Source organism: Gekko japonicus, unplaced genomic scaffold (assembly GCF_001447785.1).
Source record: "Gekko japonicus isolate JY-2015 unplaced genomic scaffold, Gekko_japonicus_V1.1 scaffold103, whole genome shotgun sequence".
NCBI lineage: Eukaryota > Metazoa > Chordata > Lepidosauria > Squamata > Gekkonidae > Gekko > Gekko japonicus.
Genome location: NW_015160210.1, coordinates 135,551 through 151,098, shown reverse-complemented (window position 1 = coordinate 151,098; position 15,548 = coordinate 135,551). Strand labels below are relative to the sequence as shown.

Sequence of the window (15,548 nt, the reverse complement as noted above, 5' to 3'; positions counted from 1 at the left end):
GCAGGGCCCTTCTGATCTTCTTATCAAGGGAAGACCTTGGCCTCAGAGCCCTGTTGTTGGCCTTCCAGAGGAACTGGTTGTCCACTGGGTGAGAGACAGGATGCTGGACTAGATGGACCCTCACTGGTCTGATCCAGCAGGGCTTTTCTGAGGTTCTTCTCAGGGGAAGGCCTTGGCCTTTGTGCCCTGTGGTTGGCCTTCCAGAGGAATTGGTTGGCCCCTGTGTGAGACGGGATGCTGGACTAGATAGACTCTCACTGGTCTGATCCAGCAAGGCTCTTCTGGTGTCCTTCTCAGGGGAAGGCCTCAGCCTCTCTGCCCTGTTGTTGGCCCTCCAGAGGAACTGGCTGGCCCCTGTGTGAGACGGGATGCTGGACTGGATGGACCTTCACTGGTCTGATGCAGCAGGGCTCTTCCCATGTCCTTATATTATGATGGCCCAACGCTTTGAAAACTCTCCCTCTCGAGTGGTTATGGGAAGGTGGCGTCTCCCCCTCCCACCACTAATACCCCCCTTCCAGCGTGCCTTCGAAAAACTTATTAAAGTTAACATCCTGGCTAGCCACCCTAGCCAGCTGAAGCAAGAGTACAAAGAGGCCTATGAAGCAGATGTCTCTCTGACTGCTCTTAGTGATGGGCTATTAGGGGTTGCCATCTCCCTGCCTTCTCCCAGCAGCTCCCCTTTGGTTGGCCGTTGCCAAGGGAGGCAGGAAAGAGCTGATTTAACACATACCCTCTCTCTCTCTCTCTCTTCCCCCTGCTTAACGAAAGCCAGATCAATAATCGCTATATTAATAAATAACACCTGTCATAAAACAGGCCGATAACCCCTGGAAGATACCCAGCGGATGCCTCGAATTCGTTCCCCCCCCCAGCGCTTCGACATTGAGACGTCAACCCATGCCGACCAGCTTTTTAAACAATCCAAAGAACCACACACCGAGTCTGTGCTGGATACAGGATTGACACACAAAACACGTTTGGGCTACCCAACGGCGCATGAATGGAAGGTACCCGCAGGGCTCTTTTTGTAGCAGGAATTCCTTTGCATATTAGGCGACACACCCCTAATGTAGCCAATCCTCCAAGAGCTTACAGGGCTCTTCTTACAGGGGCTACTGTACGCTCTGGGAGGATTGGCTGCATTAGGGGCGTGTCGCCTAATAGGCAAAGGAGTCCCTGCTACAGAAAGAGCCCTTGCTGTCCTGCAATACTCTGGCAATGCGTCCCTGGAAGACCACACAAGCCGTAGCATTTCTTTAGTGTGTCCACCCAACTCATCCATCACAGCTTCTACTCCCATGTGCTAACTGTTGGAGTGAGTGACTTCGCATGCCTGGACATTGGGGGATAGTACACCACTCTATGGGTGTCTAGGTTAGGGTTAGGGCTACAGCCAGTTTGGTGTAGTGGTTAAGTGCACAGACTCTAATCTGGGAGAACCGGGTTTGATTCCCCACTCCTCCTCCACATGCACCTGCTGGATGATCTTGGGCAAGCCGTAGTTCTGGCACAGCTGTTCTTGAAAAAGAGCAGTTTCTGTCAGAGCTCTCTCAGCCCCCCCCTACCTCACAGGGTGTCTGTTGTGGGGAGGGGAAGGGAAAGGAGGTTGTAAGCTGCTCTGAGACTCCTTTGGGCAGTGAAGGGTGGGGTCAGTCCCGTAGCTAACGCGGGACCCACGGGGCCTGGCCTCCTAGCAGTTTTTATGGGCCCCCTTCCTGTGCCTTGGCTCCTCTACCCCAACCCCCCCTGACTGCCTGTCAGCCTGTTGGCAGGGAGGTTTCAGAGGCTGTCCCTGGTGCTGTGCTGTGGGAAGAAGCACTGGGGCTCCTTGGGGGGGGGGAGCTGAACTCGGAGGCTGTGGCTGCTGCAGCCCTTTCCCTGGAGCCTTTGATTGGATTAGCAGGTGGCCCCCTCCTTAAAAAGTCCTTAGCTACGGGGCTGGGTGGGGTATAGATCCAATCTCATCTTCTTCTAGGTGTTTAACCTGGGAGCTGCCCTCTGACCCTTCCTCTCTCCCTTTGTCCTCTCCCACCCTGCACATGGCCTTCCATACAGACACACGTCTCTGCAGGTCTCTCCCGTAGAGACAATGCCCTCATCCTCCCACACACACAGTGCCAGGAAAGCTGGCCATCTGTGACAGGGAAAGTAGACCGTGGATGAGGCTTCTCTCTCTCCTTTTGACCACAACCTGAATGTGAACTGGATCTGCTCGAACCAATCTAAGTTTACATTTTTTGCAATATACTTCTTGGGAGATTTTTTTTCCTGAACTCAGCATCACGCTTCTGTGACTGGGCAACACTCTGCTATATTAACCAAATATCCCAGTACTAACACCTTGACATCAAAACGTGCGTTTTTGGCCAGCCATCTTATTGGAGTCTGACTATACTCTAAAATCCACCCCCCCTTCCCCACTTTTATGGTATAGTGGCTAGAGGGTCAGGCTAGGATCTAGGAGTTCAGGTTTCTACTCTGCAATGGAAAATGGCTGGGTTACCTTTGGCCAGTTTGGTGTCGTGGTTAAGTGCGCGGACTCTAATCTGGGAGAACCGGGTTTGATTCCCCACTCCTCCACTTCCACCTGCTGGATGACCTTGGGCAAGCCGTAGTTCTGATAAGAGCTGTTCTTGAAAAAGAGCAGTTTCTGTCAGAGCTCTCCCAGCCCCACTCGCCTCATAGGGTGTCTGTTGTGGGGAGGGGAAGGGAAAGGAGTTTGTAAGTCTTGCTATACCTTTGCGGCAATGATAGTCCACTTTGTGGAGGAGGAGGAGGAGGAGAGAGGGAGAGATTGGATTTATATCCCCCCCTTAAACTCGGAGTCTCAGAGCAGCTTGCAATCTCCTTCGCCTTCCCCTCCCCACAACAGACACCCTGTGAGGTCGGTGGGGCTGAGAGAGCTTTTTCGAGGACTGCCCTTGAGAGAACAGCTCTGAGAGAACTTGTGACTGACCCAAGGTCACACCAGCTGGCTGCATGTGGAGGAGTGGTGAATCAAACCCGATTCTCCCAGATTAGAGTCTGGCATGCTCCTAACCACAACACCAAACCAAGTGTTGGGTTTACGGACATGGGCACCAAAAGAAGGCAAGGAGTTGTGATGTACAGTTCACACACAAACACATGAAGCTGCCTAATCTGCCCTTGGGTCCATCGAGGTCTTGCCTACTCAAACTGGCAGTGGCTCTCCAGGGTCTCAGGTGGAGGTCTTTCACACTACCTACTACCCAGTCCTTTTAAAATGGAGATGCTACCAGGGATTGAACCTGGGACCTTCTGCATGTCAAGCAGAGGCTCTGCCAATGAGCCACGGCCCCTCTTTACAACTCTCCAGGGTCTTGGGCAGAGGTCTTTCCCATCACCTCCTGCCTGGTCCTTTTTAACTGGAGATGCTGCCAGGGATTGAACCCGGGACCTTCTGCATGCCAAGCAGAGGCTCTACCAGTGAGCCACAGTCCCACCTTACAGCTCTCCAGGGTCTCAGGCAGAGGTCTTTCCCATCACCTCCTGCCTGGTCCTTTTTAACTGGAGATGCTGCCAGGGATTGAACCCGGGACCTTCTGCATGCCAAGCAGAGGCTCTGCCACTGTGCCATGTCCCTCCTCAAGTTCAAGTCCTGTCTGTGTAACAAAGACCGATTCCCCACCAGCAGCTGTGCCGCCCTCGCTCTTCCATTTCCCCCGGTTGTATTGGTCAATTTCACACTCTTCGATGTGCGACTGCACTTTGGTCCGCACCTCCCTCCGATCCCCCCCCTTCTCGATCTCAAAAAACAAGGATCAAGAACACGTGGAGGAAATTGGGGGGGGGGTGCGGATCAAAACTCAGCGAAGGGTGGGAAATTGACCAATACGGGGGGGGGGAACAGAGGAGCGAGGGCGGTACACCTGTCCGTGGGGAACTGGTCAAAGTCTGCATAGGTTACCAAAATTATTTGGCCTGCCACCAAAAGACTGCTTTGGATAGGTTCTGGACTCTCCTTCCTTTATGCTTCCACCCCCCCCCTATTTGTATTCAACACTCCGCAATTGCACCCAAGGCTCTGACCACCCACCTGGGTTGTTTCAGCACCTCGGGGGGCAGTATTGCCCACTTTGGAAACCAGTTAAGCCATGGCATACTGACCTGTGGGTAGCAGAACAAATAACTGAAACCGGAGTCTGCTCAGAAAACCTGATACATCGGCTACCACGAGAAAGAACCAGGACAGGACAGCTGCAACTTCATGCCTTTTCGGCCCGGGGCTCTGCCTGGTGGAATGAGCTCCCATACGAAATCAGGGCCCTGTGGGACCTTTTACAGTTCCGCAGGGCCTGCGAGACGGAGCTCTTCCGCCAGGCTTTCAATGAGGGTGACGGATGTCCCTCCCTCTTTTCTGGGCCTCCCCTCCGTGGGTCAGACCTGCATACCAGCAGAGAAGAAGAAGAGATTGGATTTATACCCCGCCCTTCACTACCTGAAGGAGTCTCAGAGCGGCTTACAAACTCCTTTCCCTTCCCCTCCCCACAAGAGACACCCTGTGAGGTAGGTGGGGCTGAGAGAGCTCTGGCAGAGACTGCTCTTTTTCAAGAACAGCTCTTATCAGAACTAAGGCTTGCCCAAGGTCATCCAGCAGGTGAAAGTGGAGGAGTGGGGAATCAAATCCGGTTCTCCCAGATTAGAGTCCGCGCACTTAACCACGACACCAAACTGGCTCTGTGTTGGCATCTGTGAGGTTGTAATGTCAATGACAACAGCACCGGATGAAGGTTATTGTGGTATTTTTAAAAATCAAATTTGATGTAACCTGCCCTGCGCCTGCCATGTAGGGAGGGTGGGATATAAGTCAAATTAAATAAATAAATAAATAAAATTGGTGTTTCTGGAGAAACTGTTCAAAATTCCGGTTTGTGGTCCCCCTGAGGCACCATAGCTACAATGCCATCCTAATCAGAGCTGGCCGCTTCTAAGAGCAAGGGTCATTTCCTCCGGGAACGCACAGGAGCGGAGCTCCGGCAGTAAGGAGCCCAGGGGGCGGGCACATGCAACAAGCCCCACCCCCTGCTCCCAGCAGCCCTCAGTCAGGCCACGAAGAGCAAGAAGCAGCCAGGTAAGTTGCAGAGCCCCCCCCCGGCCCACCTTCAGGTACAAGCTCTCCCTCCTCTGTGAGGGCAAATCTGCGTCTCCCCCCCCCCCAATAGCTAGCAATCCAAACCAGTCCAGTGGAGCCTGAGCGGTGGGTGTTGCCTTCTGACACACTTCCGGTGATGTCAGGGGGTGTGGCATATGGAAATAAGTTATGCTAATGAGATCCTGCACCTCTTTTTCTACCCTGTCTAAGAGCATTGAAGTCCCTGGGCTTAGAAGGTTGCAACTCTGTTTGGGATTGTACTGCACATGAAACTGGAGTTTAATCCAACTGTGCTTAGGGCAACATCCGAATGCAGTCCATGCAATTCATTCAACCCAACTGGATCAAAACACCTACGGACAGACCTGGTGTAAGTCAAAAGCAGATCTCTTTGTAAATATCACACATTGGGGGGGGGGGAGAGAGAATTTTCTACTGTGCACAGTAACAAGAACCCGTTACGCAAACTGATAAGGTACCTCTGCCGTTTCCCTTCGACTGATGAACATCTACAACCAGAGTTCCCTCTAAGCGGAGTCAGTGTGAGCTAGCTCACAGTTTGTTTAGCCTCCGGCTCACACATTTTTGTCTTCGCTCAGGAAGGATATGGCTCCAGAGCTAACCGATTTAGGAGGTGGCCAAATGGCTCACTCGCAACTTTAATGCCAGTCGCTCACAAAGTAGGATTTTTGCTCACAAGACTCCACAGCTTAGAGGGAGCGTTGTCTACAGCTGTCCAAACATTGCTACGATTTGGCAGAAAGAATGTCGATTCATTGGAAATCTAGTGTTAACGGATACCTGTGGACTGCCAGAAAGACAAATCGGCGCGTTCAGGAGCAAATCGAGCCTGACCTCTCCCTAGAAGCCAAAATGACTCAACCGAGGATACTGTGCTTTAGTCACATTCTGAGAAGACATGACTCGCTTGAAAAGACAATATGGCAGGAAACGTCAAAGGCGGCAGAAAAAGAGGAAGACCCAACATGAGATCGATGGACTCAGTCAAGGGGGCCACGACCCTCCACTTACAAGACCCAAGCAAGGCTGCTAAAGAGAGGATATTTTGGAGGTCATTCATTCATAGGGTTTTCATCGGTTGGAAGTGATAAGACACGTACACACACACAATTTGACAGGGAAGTGTGGACAATGGCCAGTTGCTCCTTCCCGGCCAGAAAAGAGCGACTTCTAACAGATCCAACAAGACTCACCACTAACGGAATCGACCCCTGTTCAGTCCAGAAAGCCCATTTCTGGAGATTCTCCAGTTTCCGCATGATGCTAACCATCTTCACTCAACCCAAAGTTTCTCTACTCCTCTTTGAGAAACCCCCAATGTTTATTCTCCGTCCTCAGGCCTAGAGCACTGACTTTAACCAGTGCTAAGACAATGACGAAACCCAAACTATCCGAGAGGCTCGATCTCCAAACAGACGAACTCGCCCCCTTCTGAAATGAACTCACCCCCTTCTGAGATGTGGGGCCGGCGGGTAGGTAACCAGACCGACGCAAACATAAATCCTCGATCCGACCTCTGACAAGTTTAACAGTGGGGCTGATGGAACCCGGAATCCCTGTGCAAGACGAACGATGGATATCCCAGGAGGGAAAGGATATGGGTTACAAACCAATTTGAGACACCAATTGCGCGGCCGGGTCGTCTGGTGGAGGCAGAAGAAGACGGTGGAGGCCAATGCCGGGTACGGAACCTGGTTCTCTCCCTCGTGGGCTGGATCCCTGGTGGACGATCCTGCGGAAGCCAGACTGTCCTGGATCGATTTACAAGCGCTGAGGGCATCCTCGTCTTTCTCCTCCCCAGGCGGAGACGCCTGGCTGCTGGTGGGGCTGGAGGTTATGGGCACCCGGACATCGTCGCTCGACAGCACATGGAAAGGTTCTCTTCTCTCGCCATCAGCCATGATAGCAGCCAGCACCTGCGGAGGGCAGAAGCAGCAGGTGAGGGACGTGCGCAAGTGGAGGGTTCTTGGAGATGCGGAGTGACTTAAGAACATAAGAACATAAGAGAAGCGAATGTTGGATCAGGCCAATGGCCCATCTAGTCCAACACTCTGTGTCACACAGTGCCCCAAAAATACCAGGTGCCATCAGGAGGTCCACCAGCGGGGCCAGGACATTAGAAGCCCTCCCACTTCTTGAAGAAGGGCTCCCCACAGGCAAGGAAGACCCCCAGGAAAAGGCGGGTTCCCATCCACCAGGTGGGGCTAATCAGTGTGGGGGAAAACATGACAATTTTATGAACAATAAACATGCATTATCTCATTATCTTATTATTAAGAGCCAGTTTGGTGTAGTGGTTAAGTGCGCGGACTCTAATCTGGGAGAACTGGGTTTGATTCCCCACTCCTTCACTTGCACCTGCTGGATGACCTTGGGCAAGCCATAGTTCTGGCACAGCTGTTCTTGAGAAAAGAGCCGTTTCTGTTAGAGCTCTCTCAGCCCCACCCGCCTCACAGGGTGTCTGCTGTGGGGTGGGGGAAGGAAAGGAGTTTGTAAGCCGCTCTGAGACACCTTTGGGTAGTGAAGGGCGGGGTATAAATCCAATCTCTTCTTCTTATTATTATCTTATCCTCTAACAAAACACAAATACAAAAATCCGAACGAGTGTATTATTTCGCAAGTCCAAATAATGGAAAGTCCAAATAGGAGTCCAGTATGTTCCGAAGTCCATTCAAAAAAACAAGGTTTCCATGGCGGAGCTCCATTTCGCCCGATGAGTTTCAATTCCGTCTAGATCGCAGAGCCTCATGCATTTATAAGGATAGTTGTCTGATTGTTAAATCACCACATCCCAACAGTTGCTTAAAGCACTCTCGCCCAGCCAACAGTTGGATCCAGGTGGAACGGAAACTCACTGGACTACCTGGAGCTCCACTATGGAAACCTTCTGTTTTTGAATGGACTTTGGGATGTACTGGACTCATATTTGGAATTTCCATTATTTGGACTTGTGAGATAATATCCTCATTAGGATTTTCACATTTGCACCTTATTAGAGTAAAAGGTAAAGGTTCCCTTGCTCGAAAGCCAGTCGAGTCCGACTCTAGGGCTGCGGTGCTCATCTCCATTTCAAAGCCGAAGAGCCAGCGCTGTCCGAAGACGTTTCCATGGTCATGTGGCCGGCATGACTAAACAGCGAGGCGCACGGAATGCTGTTCCCTTCCCACCGAAGTGGTACCTATTTATCTACTTGCAATGTCTTGCTTTCGAACTGCTAGGTTGGCAGGAGCTGGAACTAGAGACGGGAGCTCACTCCGTCATGCGGCACACTCGGGTCTCAAACCGCTCAACTACCGACCTTCCACAGCCTGCAGTTCAGCGTCTTAAGCACTTGAGCCACAGCTGCTCGCTTATTAGAGTATAAGGTAATAATAAGATAATGGAAATGTATTGTTCATAAAATTGGCACGGTCTTTCCCCCACTGCTTAGGCTTTTTACCGTGATTCTCTCTTCTATCTCCACAACCTCCAGGCGGGGCCTGGGGATCTCCTGGAATTACAACTGCTCTCCAGGCAACAGGGATTGGTCCCCCTGGGGGAAGTGGCTGCTTTGGCAGGTGGACTCTATGGCATCACATCCTCTGTTGAGTCCCCTCCCCTTCCTAAACCACACCCTCCCCAGCCTCCACCTCAAAATCTCTGGGCATTTCCCAATCCACGATGGCGACCAGTGTTCCCTCTAAGCTGAGTTAGTGTGAGCTAGCTCACAGTTTTTTATCCTTCAGCTCTCAGATTTTTGTCTTCGCTCAGGCAGGAGGGCTCCAGAGCCAGGTTCCCTCTAAGCTGTGGAGTCTTGTCAGCAAAAATTCTACTTGGTGAGCTACTGGCATTAAAGTTGTGAGCCAGCGATTTGGCTACTGCATAAATTAGTTTGCTCTGGAGCCCTCCTTCCTGAGCTAAGACAAAAATGTGTGAGCCGGAGGCTAAAAAACTGTGAGCTAGCTCACACTAACTCAGCTTAGAGGGAACATTGCTCCAGAGCAAACTGATTTATGCAGTGGCCAAATTGCTCGCTCACAACTTTAATGCCAGCAGCCCTTTGCTCACAAGACTCCACAGCTTAGAGGGAACATTGATGGCGACCCACCGATAAGCGGCCTCCACTGCTGTTTGCCAGGGCTGTAAGGAGCCAGTTGAAGGCACATCTCCACTGGACGTTTAGGCCAGTATTGCCACTACTCTGTGCTGCCCGAAAGCCAGTTTATAACGGAATGGAGGGCCACACAGACTCCCCTCACCCGGCCTCGGCCAGCAGCTACAACTCCTTTCGGAGAACGCATTGTCAGTTCGGGTTTATTATTTGTTGGTTTGGAGACTCAGATGGTGGGCGCAGAGAGGGAAAGGGTGGGAGGGAGAGGAACAAGGCTCTGATGGGAAGGGAAGGAGAAAAGAGAAGGCGGAGAAGTCACCGAAAAGTGAAATTGGAAAGGACACGGCAACGCGTAAAGCCGCTTCGGTCCATCAAGGTCAGCATTGTCTCTTTGGATGGGCAGCCGCACTCCAAGTTCTCAGCTGGAGAGCTACTCCATGGAAGAGTCTCCATGGAAGAGTCTCTGCTTGGCGTGCAGAGGGTCCCGGGTTCAATTCCCAGCATTTCCAGTTAAAAAGGACCAGGCAGGAGGTGATGGGAAAGACCTCCGCCTGAGACCCTGGAGAGCTGTCAAGAGGGGCTGTGGCTCAATGGAAGAGCCTCTGCTTGGCATGCAGAAGGCCCCCAGGTTCAATCCCCAGCATCTTCAGTTGAAAAGGACCAGGCAGGAGGTGATGTGAAAGACCCCAACCTGAGACCCTGGAGAGCTGTAAACAGGGGCCTTGCCTCAGTGGGAGATCCTCTGCTTGGCATGTAGAAGGCCGCAGGTTCAATCCCAAACATCTCCAGTTAAAAAGGACCAGGCAGGAGGTGATGGGAAAGACCCCAACCTGAGACCCTCGAGAACTGCCGCCGATCAGAGTAGACAATATTGACCTTGATGGACCAAAGGTCTGATTCTGTATAAAGCGGCTTTATCAAGATCAAAGTCAATAAAATAAATTCAGCAGGCAGAAGGCCCCAGGTTCGATCCCCGGCAGCGCCAGTTTAAAGGCCCACCAGCTGCGCTCACACGAAGTTAGAGCCTCAGTCCGTGTTTACTTTTGTCAGAAGGCCATTTTGTGGAAACGGAATGGCAGGCCCGCGGCCGATTTCCCCTCCCTGCCCAACTTGGCCCGTCGCTTATTGTCACAGATGCTGTCCCCTCCGCTTGCTTCTCGCTGGGGGAAGGCAGCTGCTGATTATCGGAATCAGAAAGCATCCTTGCAAGACGCTTGGTGGAGACATTAACCCTTTGAGCAGAAGTGGTTTGAAGACACGTCAGCCAGTCTGAAAGCAATACCCTCGGAATGCGCCAATGTGCAGTTCAGCCCGTACTACCACATTTCACCCACCCCATCTGTCTTCTCCTGACGACTGGCAAGATTTCTAAGTTCTCTCTCTCTCTCTCTCTCTCTCTGTGTGTGTGTGTGGTTGTATGCATGGTCTGCAAATCCCAAGAGGAGAGACTGGGGAAAGCAAGAAAAAAGAAAGGGACAAGCTGTGAAGAAAAACCCAACAGTGTGTTGGGGGGAGGGAGAAGAGAAGAACCGGCTTCTCGGCCTTGGAGAGTCGAATGCAAAATCCACCTGGGCGACAGGGCCGGTGTGACTTCTTCCATTCACTGTCTGGTGTAAATGGCAGATCTCGGAAGCGAAGTGAGGTCAGCCCTGGTCAGTAGTTGGATGGGAGACCACCAAGGAAGCCCAGTGTTGCCATGCAGAGGCAGGCAATGACCAACTACCTCTAAACGTCTCTTGCCTTGACCTGGATGGCCCAGGCGAGCCCGATCTCATCAGATCTCAGAAGCTAAGCGGGGCCAGCTAAGGAATGGTGGGAGACCAGCAAGGAAGGCCAGGTTTGCTACGCAGAGGCAGGCAATAAGAACATAAGAGATGCCAATGTTGGATCAGGCCAACACTCTGTATCACACAGTGGCCAGAAATACCAGGTGCCACCAGGAGGTCCAGCAGTGGGGCCAGAACATTAGAAGCCCTCCCACTGTTGACCCCCCCAAGCACCAAGAAGACAGAGCATCCCTTGCCCCAGAGTCCCTATCTATACACAAACCACCTCTGTCTGTCTCCTGTCCAGAAAACCCTGCAGGATCACCCTATGTCGGCTGTGACTGGACGGCGCTTTACACACACCTAAATGACAGGGATGGTCTTAGCCATGGGGGACCCCCCCGCCAATGCCTCCCTCTGAGCTGTGGAGTCTCGTGAGCAAAAACTCTGCTTTGTGAGCAACTGGCATGAAAGTTGGGAGCGAGCAGTTTGGCTACTGCCCTTTGCTCTGGAGCCCCCCTTCCTGAGCTGAGACGAAAATGTCTGAGCCGGAGGCTAAGAAACTGTGAGCTGGCTCACACTAACTCAGCTTAGGGGGAACACTGGGCCCCCCACCATCCTGCAGCTGACCCCCCCTCCCCCTATGCCACCTAAAAGATTTTGAGACCCAATCCCGGAATTTTGCCTGGGACTCCACGTCCCCTAAGACCAGACCTGGGGAACAGCACTCATGTATGGGGAAAGCGAGCGGGAGAGAGGCCCGCTTTGGATGCTGAAGTCACGTTCAGAGGTCCAAGAAGCAGGGAATAATGATTGTTGAGAGGAGAGGGAGAGACGCAAGAGGATGGGCGGGGTGGAGGAAGCAAAAGGTCGAAGGAAAGAGACCTGGGATGAAAGTGGAAAAGAGCAAGCTGGAAAGAACAGTTGGAGGGTTAACACAGGCAAATCTGCCTTACACTGAATTACACCCTTGGTCCATCAAGGGCAGTATTGCCTACTCGGGCTGGCAGCAGTTCTCCAGAGTCTCAGGCGGAGGTCTTTCCCATCAACTCCTGCCTGGTCCTTTTCACTGGAGATGCCTGGGATTGAACCTGGGACCTTCTGCATGCCGAGCCCGGTCCTTTTTAACTGGAGATGCCGGGGATTGAACCTGGGACCTTCTGCATGCCAAGCAGAGGCTCTGCCACTGAGCCGCAGGCCCTCCTTACAGCTTTCCAGGGTCTCAGGTGGGGGTCTTTCCCATCAGAGAACCCAGGGGAAGAAGGGGAGGGGCCGTGGCTCAGTGCCAGAGCGTCTACTTGACATGCAGAACGTCCCAGGTTCAGTCCCCGGCATCTCCAGTAAAAAGGATCGGGCAGCAGGTCATGGGAAAGACCTCAGCCTGAAACCCTGGAGAGCCGCTTCCAGTCTGAGTAGACGAGACTGACGTTGATGGACCTGTGGTCTGATGGACTTGTGGTCATGTGTGTTCGTGATGGGTGATTCTAGTAATAACAAGTAACAGAGACACCATGGTCTAGTGGCTGGAGTGCTGGACTAGAATCTGCGAGACCCAGGTTTGAATCTGCACTCTGCCTGTTAGGCCAGCTGCTCAGTCTCAGCCTAACCTACCTCGCCGGATTGTTGTGAGGGCTCAAGGGGAGAGAAGGAGGCCGAAAGCCACTTTGAGCGCCTATGGGGGAGTCGCAGCAGCATACATTTCTATCACCGAAGAGGCGATCCCCCCTGATTTCCCCAGCCATCAGCGTCAGCCATCTGTTTCCAGAACGACGGGAGGAAAAGACAATTCCCCCGAGCCAGAAGAGCCCGTTCCCAGGCCTATTCCGCGCGGGAGGGAAGAAGGAGAGGCGGCCGAGGAAGGAAGGCACGCGATGCAATTGGAAACGTCGAAGGGATCCGGAGGGCGAGAAAAGGGAGGGGGGCGCGAGAAATGGTGTGTGCTTACCGGCGAGGGGGGGGGGAATCGAGCGGATCAGGAAGAAGGAGACGGGGAGCGAACGGTTAAGCGGAGGCAGCGGGGGGAGAGGCAAGGGTTAAAGAAAGGCAGGCGAACCTGAAGGGGGGAGAGACTGGGGAGGCGGGGGGGGGGGGGAGAGGAAAGGAAAAGGAGGCCACGAGCCGCCTGCGCTTCATTGTTCTCTGCGCGCTCTCTCTCTTCCCTCCCCCCTCCGATTGGACCCTTTTTGGAAGCCAAAAACAATAATAATAATAATAATAAATTCTCTTCTCCGAAACGAAACGCGCCTTCGGAACCTTCCGAATTCCTCTCCGCGCGGTGCTTTTGCCGGGGAGAGAGAGAGAGAGCCCCCTCTCCGCATTGTCTGAAAAGTGAAAGGAGCTTCAAAGAAGACGCGTGCTGTGAAATTGACCATGCCCTAGAATCCAGGCGCAGGAGCGCAGGGGCGAGGCAGAAAAAAAGAAAGGGTGGGGAGGCGCGGGGAGGGGGTTGTCCCCCTAATCTGGGGCTTCCAGTTGTTGAAAGAGGCGGGAGGGCGGAGGCGGATTGGGGTGGGTGGGGTAAGTCCCAAAAGTCGCGTATTAATATCCCCCCCCCCGCTGCCGCCGCTTCTCCCTCCCGAGTAAACGTGGTGGGGTCTGAACGGCTAGGCGGCAAGTCTCCTCGGAAGAAAGGAACACACACACACACCCCTTGAATCCATCGCTGAATCGGGAGAAACTGCAGTCCGGCCATTGAACTCGAGGGGATTTGTGAGGCGGGTGGCCAGCGTGCGTGGGATCGGGGCCCCAGAGGGAACGTGGGTGGGTGGACATCTGGGGCCCTCCCCCGGGGACAGAGAAGGGGGGGGTCCTGCTTCCTTACCTCAGTTTCACGGACCGCTGGCTTTCCACACGCATAGCCGTGCCTTGCCGTTCACATGAGACCAGGAGGCAAAAATCGACTTCCAAGGACTCCGAGAGGAGAGCGCAGGGGTGGGTATTTCTTTCTCCCCCCCCCCCCACCCACCCCCCTCCCTGGGGAAGGGAGGTCTCCGACTGTCAGTCAGTCAGTCCCGGGAGCGCTGGAAGCTCCGGCGGCGGTGGCGGTGGGTGCTCTGGCGGAGAGGAAGGGGTTCCGACCGGCTAGACTCCCATCCTCTTAGAACCGGTGTATTCCTGGTTTCTTCCCCCCCTCTATAACGGAGCTCCCCGCTTTTCTTGTTCTGTAGATGGAGAGCGAGAGGATCTTCTTCCAAACTGGCTCCGGTCCCTTTTGCACCAGTCGAATCTCAGGAGGTGGGGGGGGGGGCGGCCAAGCCCCGCTAAATCCTTCGTGGGGTGGGGTGTGTGTGCGAGAGAGAGAGAGAGAGGAGGAGGGGAAAAAAACCTGAATTCGAGCGAGCCAGAGAGAGCGATCCCGACGGAGCCGGAGCCAGCGCTTCGCCTTTGCGCACACTGGAAACTTCAGACTTATCCGGGGGGAGGGCTGGGGGGAAAAAACGCGAAGAAAGGGGTGGAGAGAAAGCGAGAAAGGGGTGGGGAGGCCGGAGAGCGGCTGGAATCTCCCAGCCGCCGGAGCCCGGCGAGGAGAGAGCGCGAAAGGATCCCGACGCGATGGAGAGGTGGGACGGGTGCGCTTTTTGGAGAGGGCGCGCCATGCGTAAAAGTCCCCCGGGCGCAGAGCCCAGAAAGAGCCGGAGTGGCGGCCGGGCGCCAGGGCGCACCGTTTACTTGGAGAGGGGCGCATGGGTTGTGTGTGTGTCTCCCACGGCGAGCGGGGAACCGAGATGGATTTGGGGAGAGGGGAGTTTCTCGGGATTTGGGGGCGTGGGCACGCTTTCTGCAGCCCCCCCAACTGCCATTGTTCTGTCTCCCCCGTTCCCCCCCTCTCTCCCCCCCTCCACCGTTCCTTTGTTCTCTCTGGCAGCTGGCCCTGCCCAAGGTGGCGGCGCGGTGAAGGTCAGGCTTGCCCGCGGTTCAGAAGTTCAGTCGCTCGGCGTGTCTGCAGCGCGCGTGGGGATGGGGAGGGGGGGCGCCTTAACCCGTTCCAGGTGTTCAGACGGACCTCGGAGGGGGGGAAGGAAACCTGGGCTGAGCGGGCGGCTTCGGAGCGCATCCCTCCGTTAGGCAGCCGCGCCCAGGCTGCGTGGCGGCGGCGGCGGCGGCGGCGGGCGGGCGGGGGTCGATGAGGAAACGCCCCTCACTTACTCCCCCCCCCTTGCAAGCGCGGCTCTCGGTTTACACGGATGTAAGACGAACAAGGAGATGCTGGCACGGAAGAGGGCCGAGAGAAGGAAGCTTCGCATCGCTTCCCGTGCAGTCGCCTTTTAACCGGGGCTCCCTCTAAGCTGTGGAGTCCCGTGAGCAAAAATTCTACTTTGTGAGCTCCTGCCATTAAAGCTGTGAGCGAGCGATTTGGCTGCTCCATAAATTAGTTTGCTCCGGAGTCACACCCTTCCTGAGCTGAGACCAAAAGGTGCCAGCCGGTGGCTAAAAAACTGTGAGCGAGCTCACACTCACTCAGCTTAGAGGGAACACTGCTTTTAGCCCAACGGTTACCTGGGGGTATCTCCCCCACCCCTTTCCTGGAAGGATGAAACTGTAGGGTTGCCAGATC

The 15,548-nt window shown here is 54.1% G+C and overlaps 1 protein-coding gene across 1 annotated transcript in view; it reads right to left on the bottom strand.

The window, feature by feature from the left end:
- The window catches only part of CACNA1H (calcium channel, voltage-dependent, T type, alpha 1H subunit), a gene marked incomplete at its 3' end in the record, with an annotated part of 563,591 nt that overhangs the window by 447,348 nt on the left and 100,695 nt on the right, over positions 1-15,548 (bottom strand). Inside the window, exon 2 of the mRNA XM_015409183.1 lies at positions 6,737-7,053. Within this exon, the coding sequence (XP_015264669.1) occupies positions 6,737-7,053 (317 nt within the window). The remainder of the gene's footprint in view (positions 1-6,736; positions 7,054-15,548) is intronic.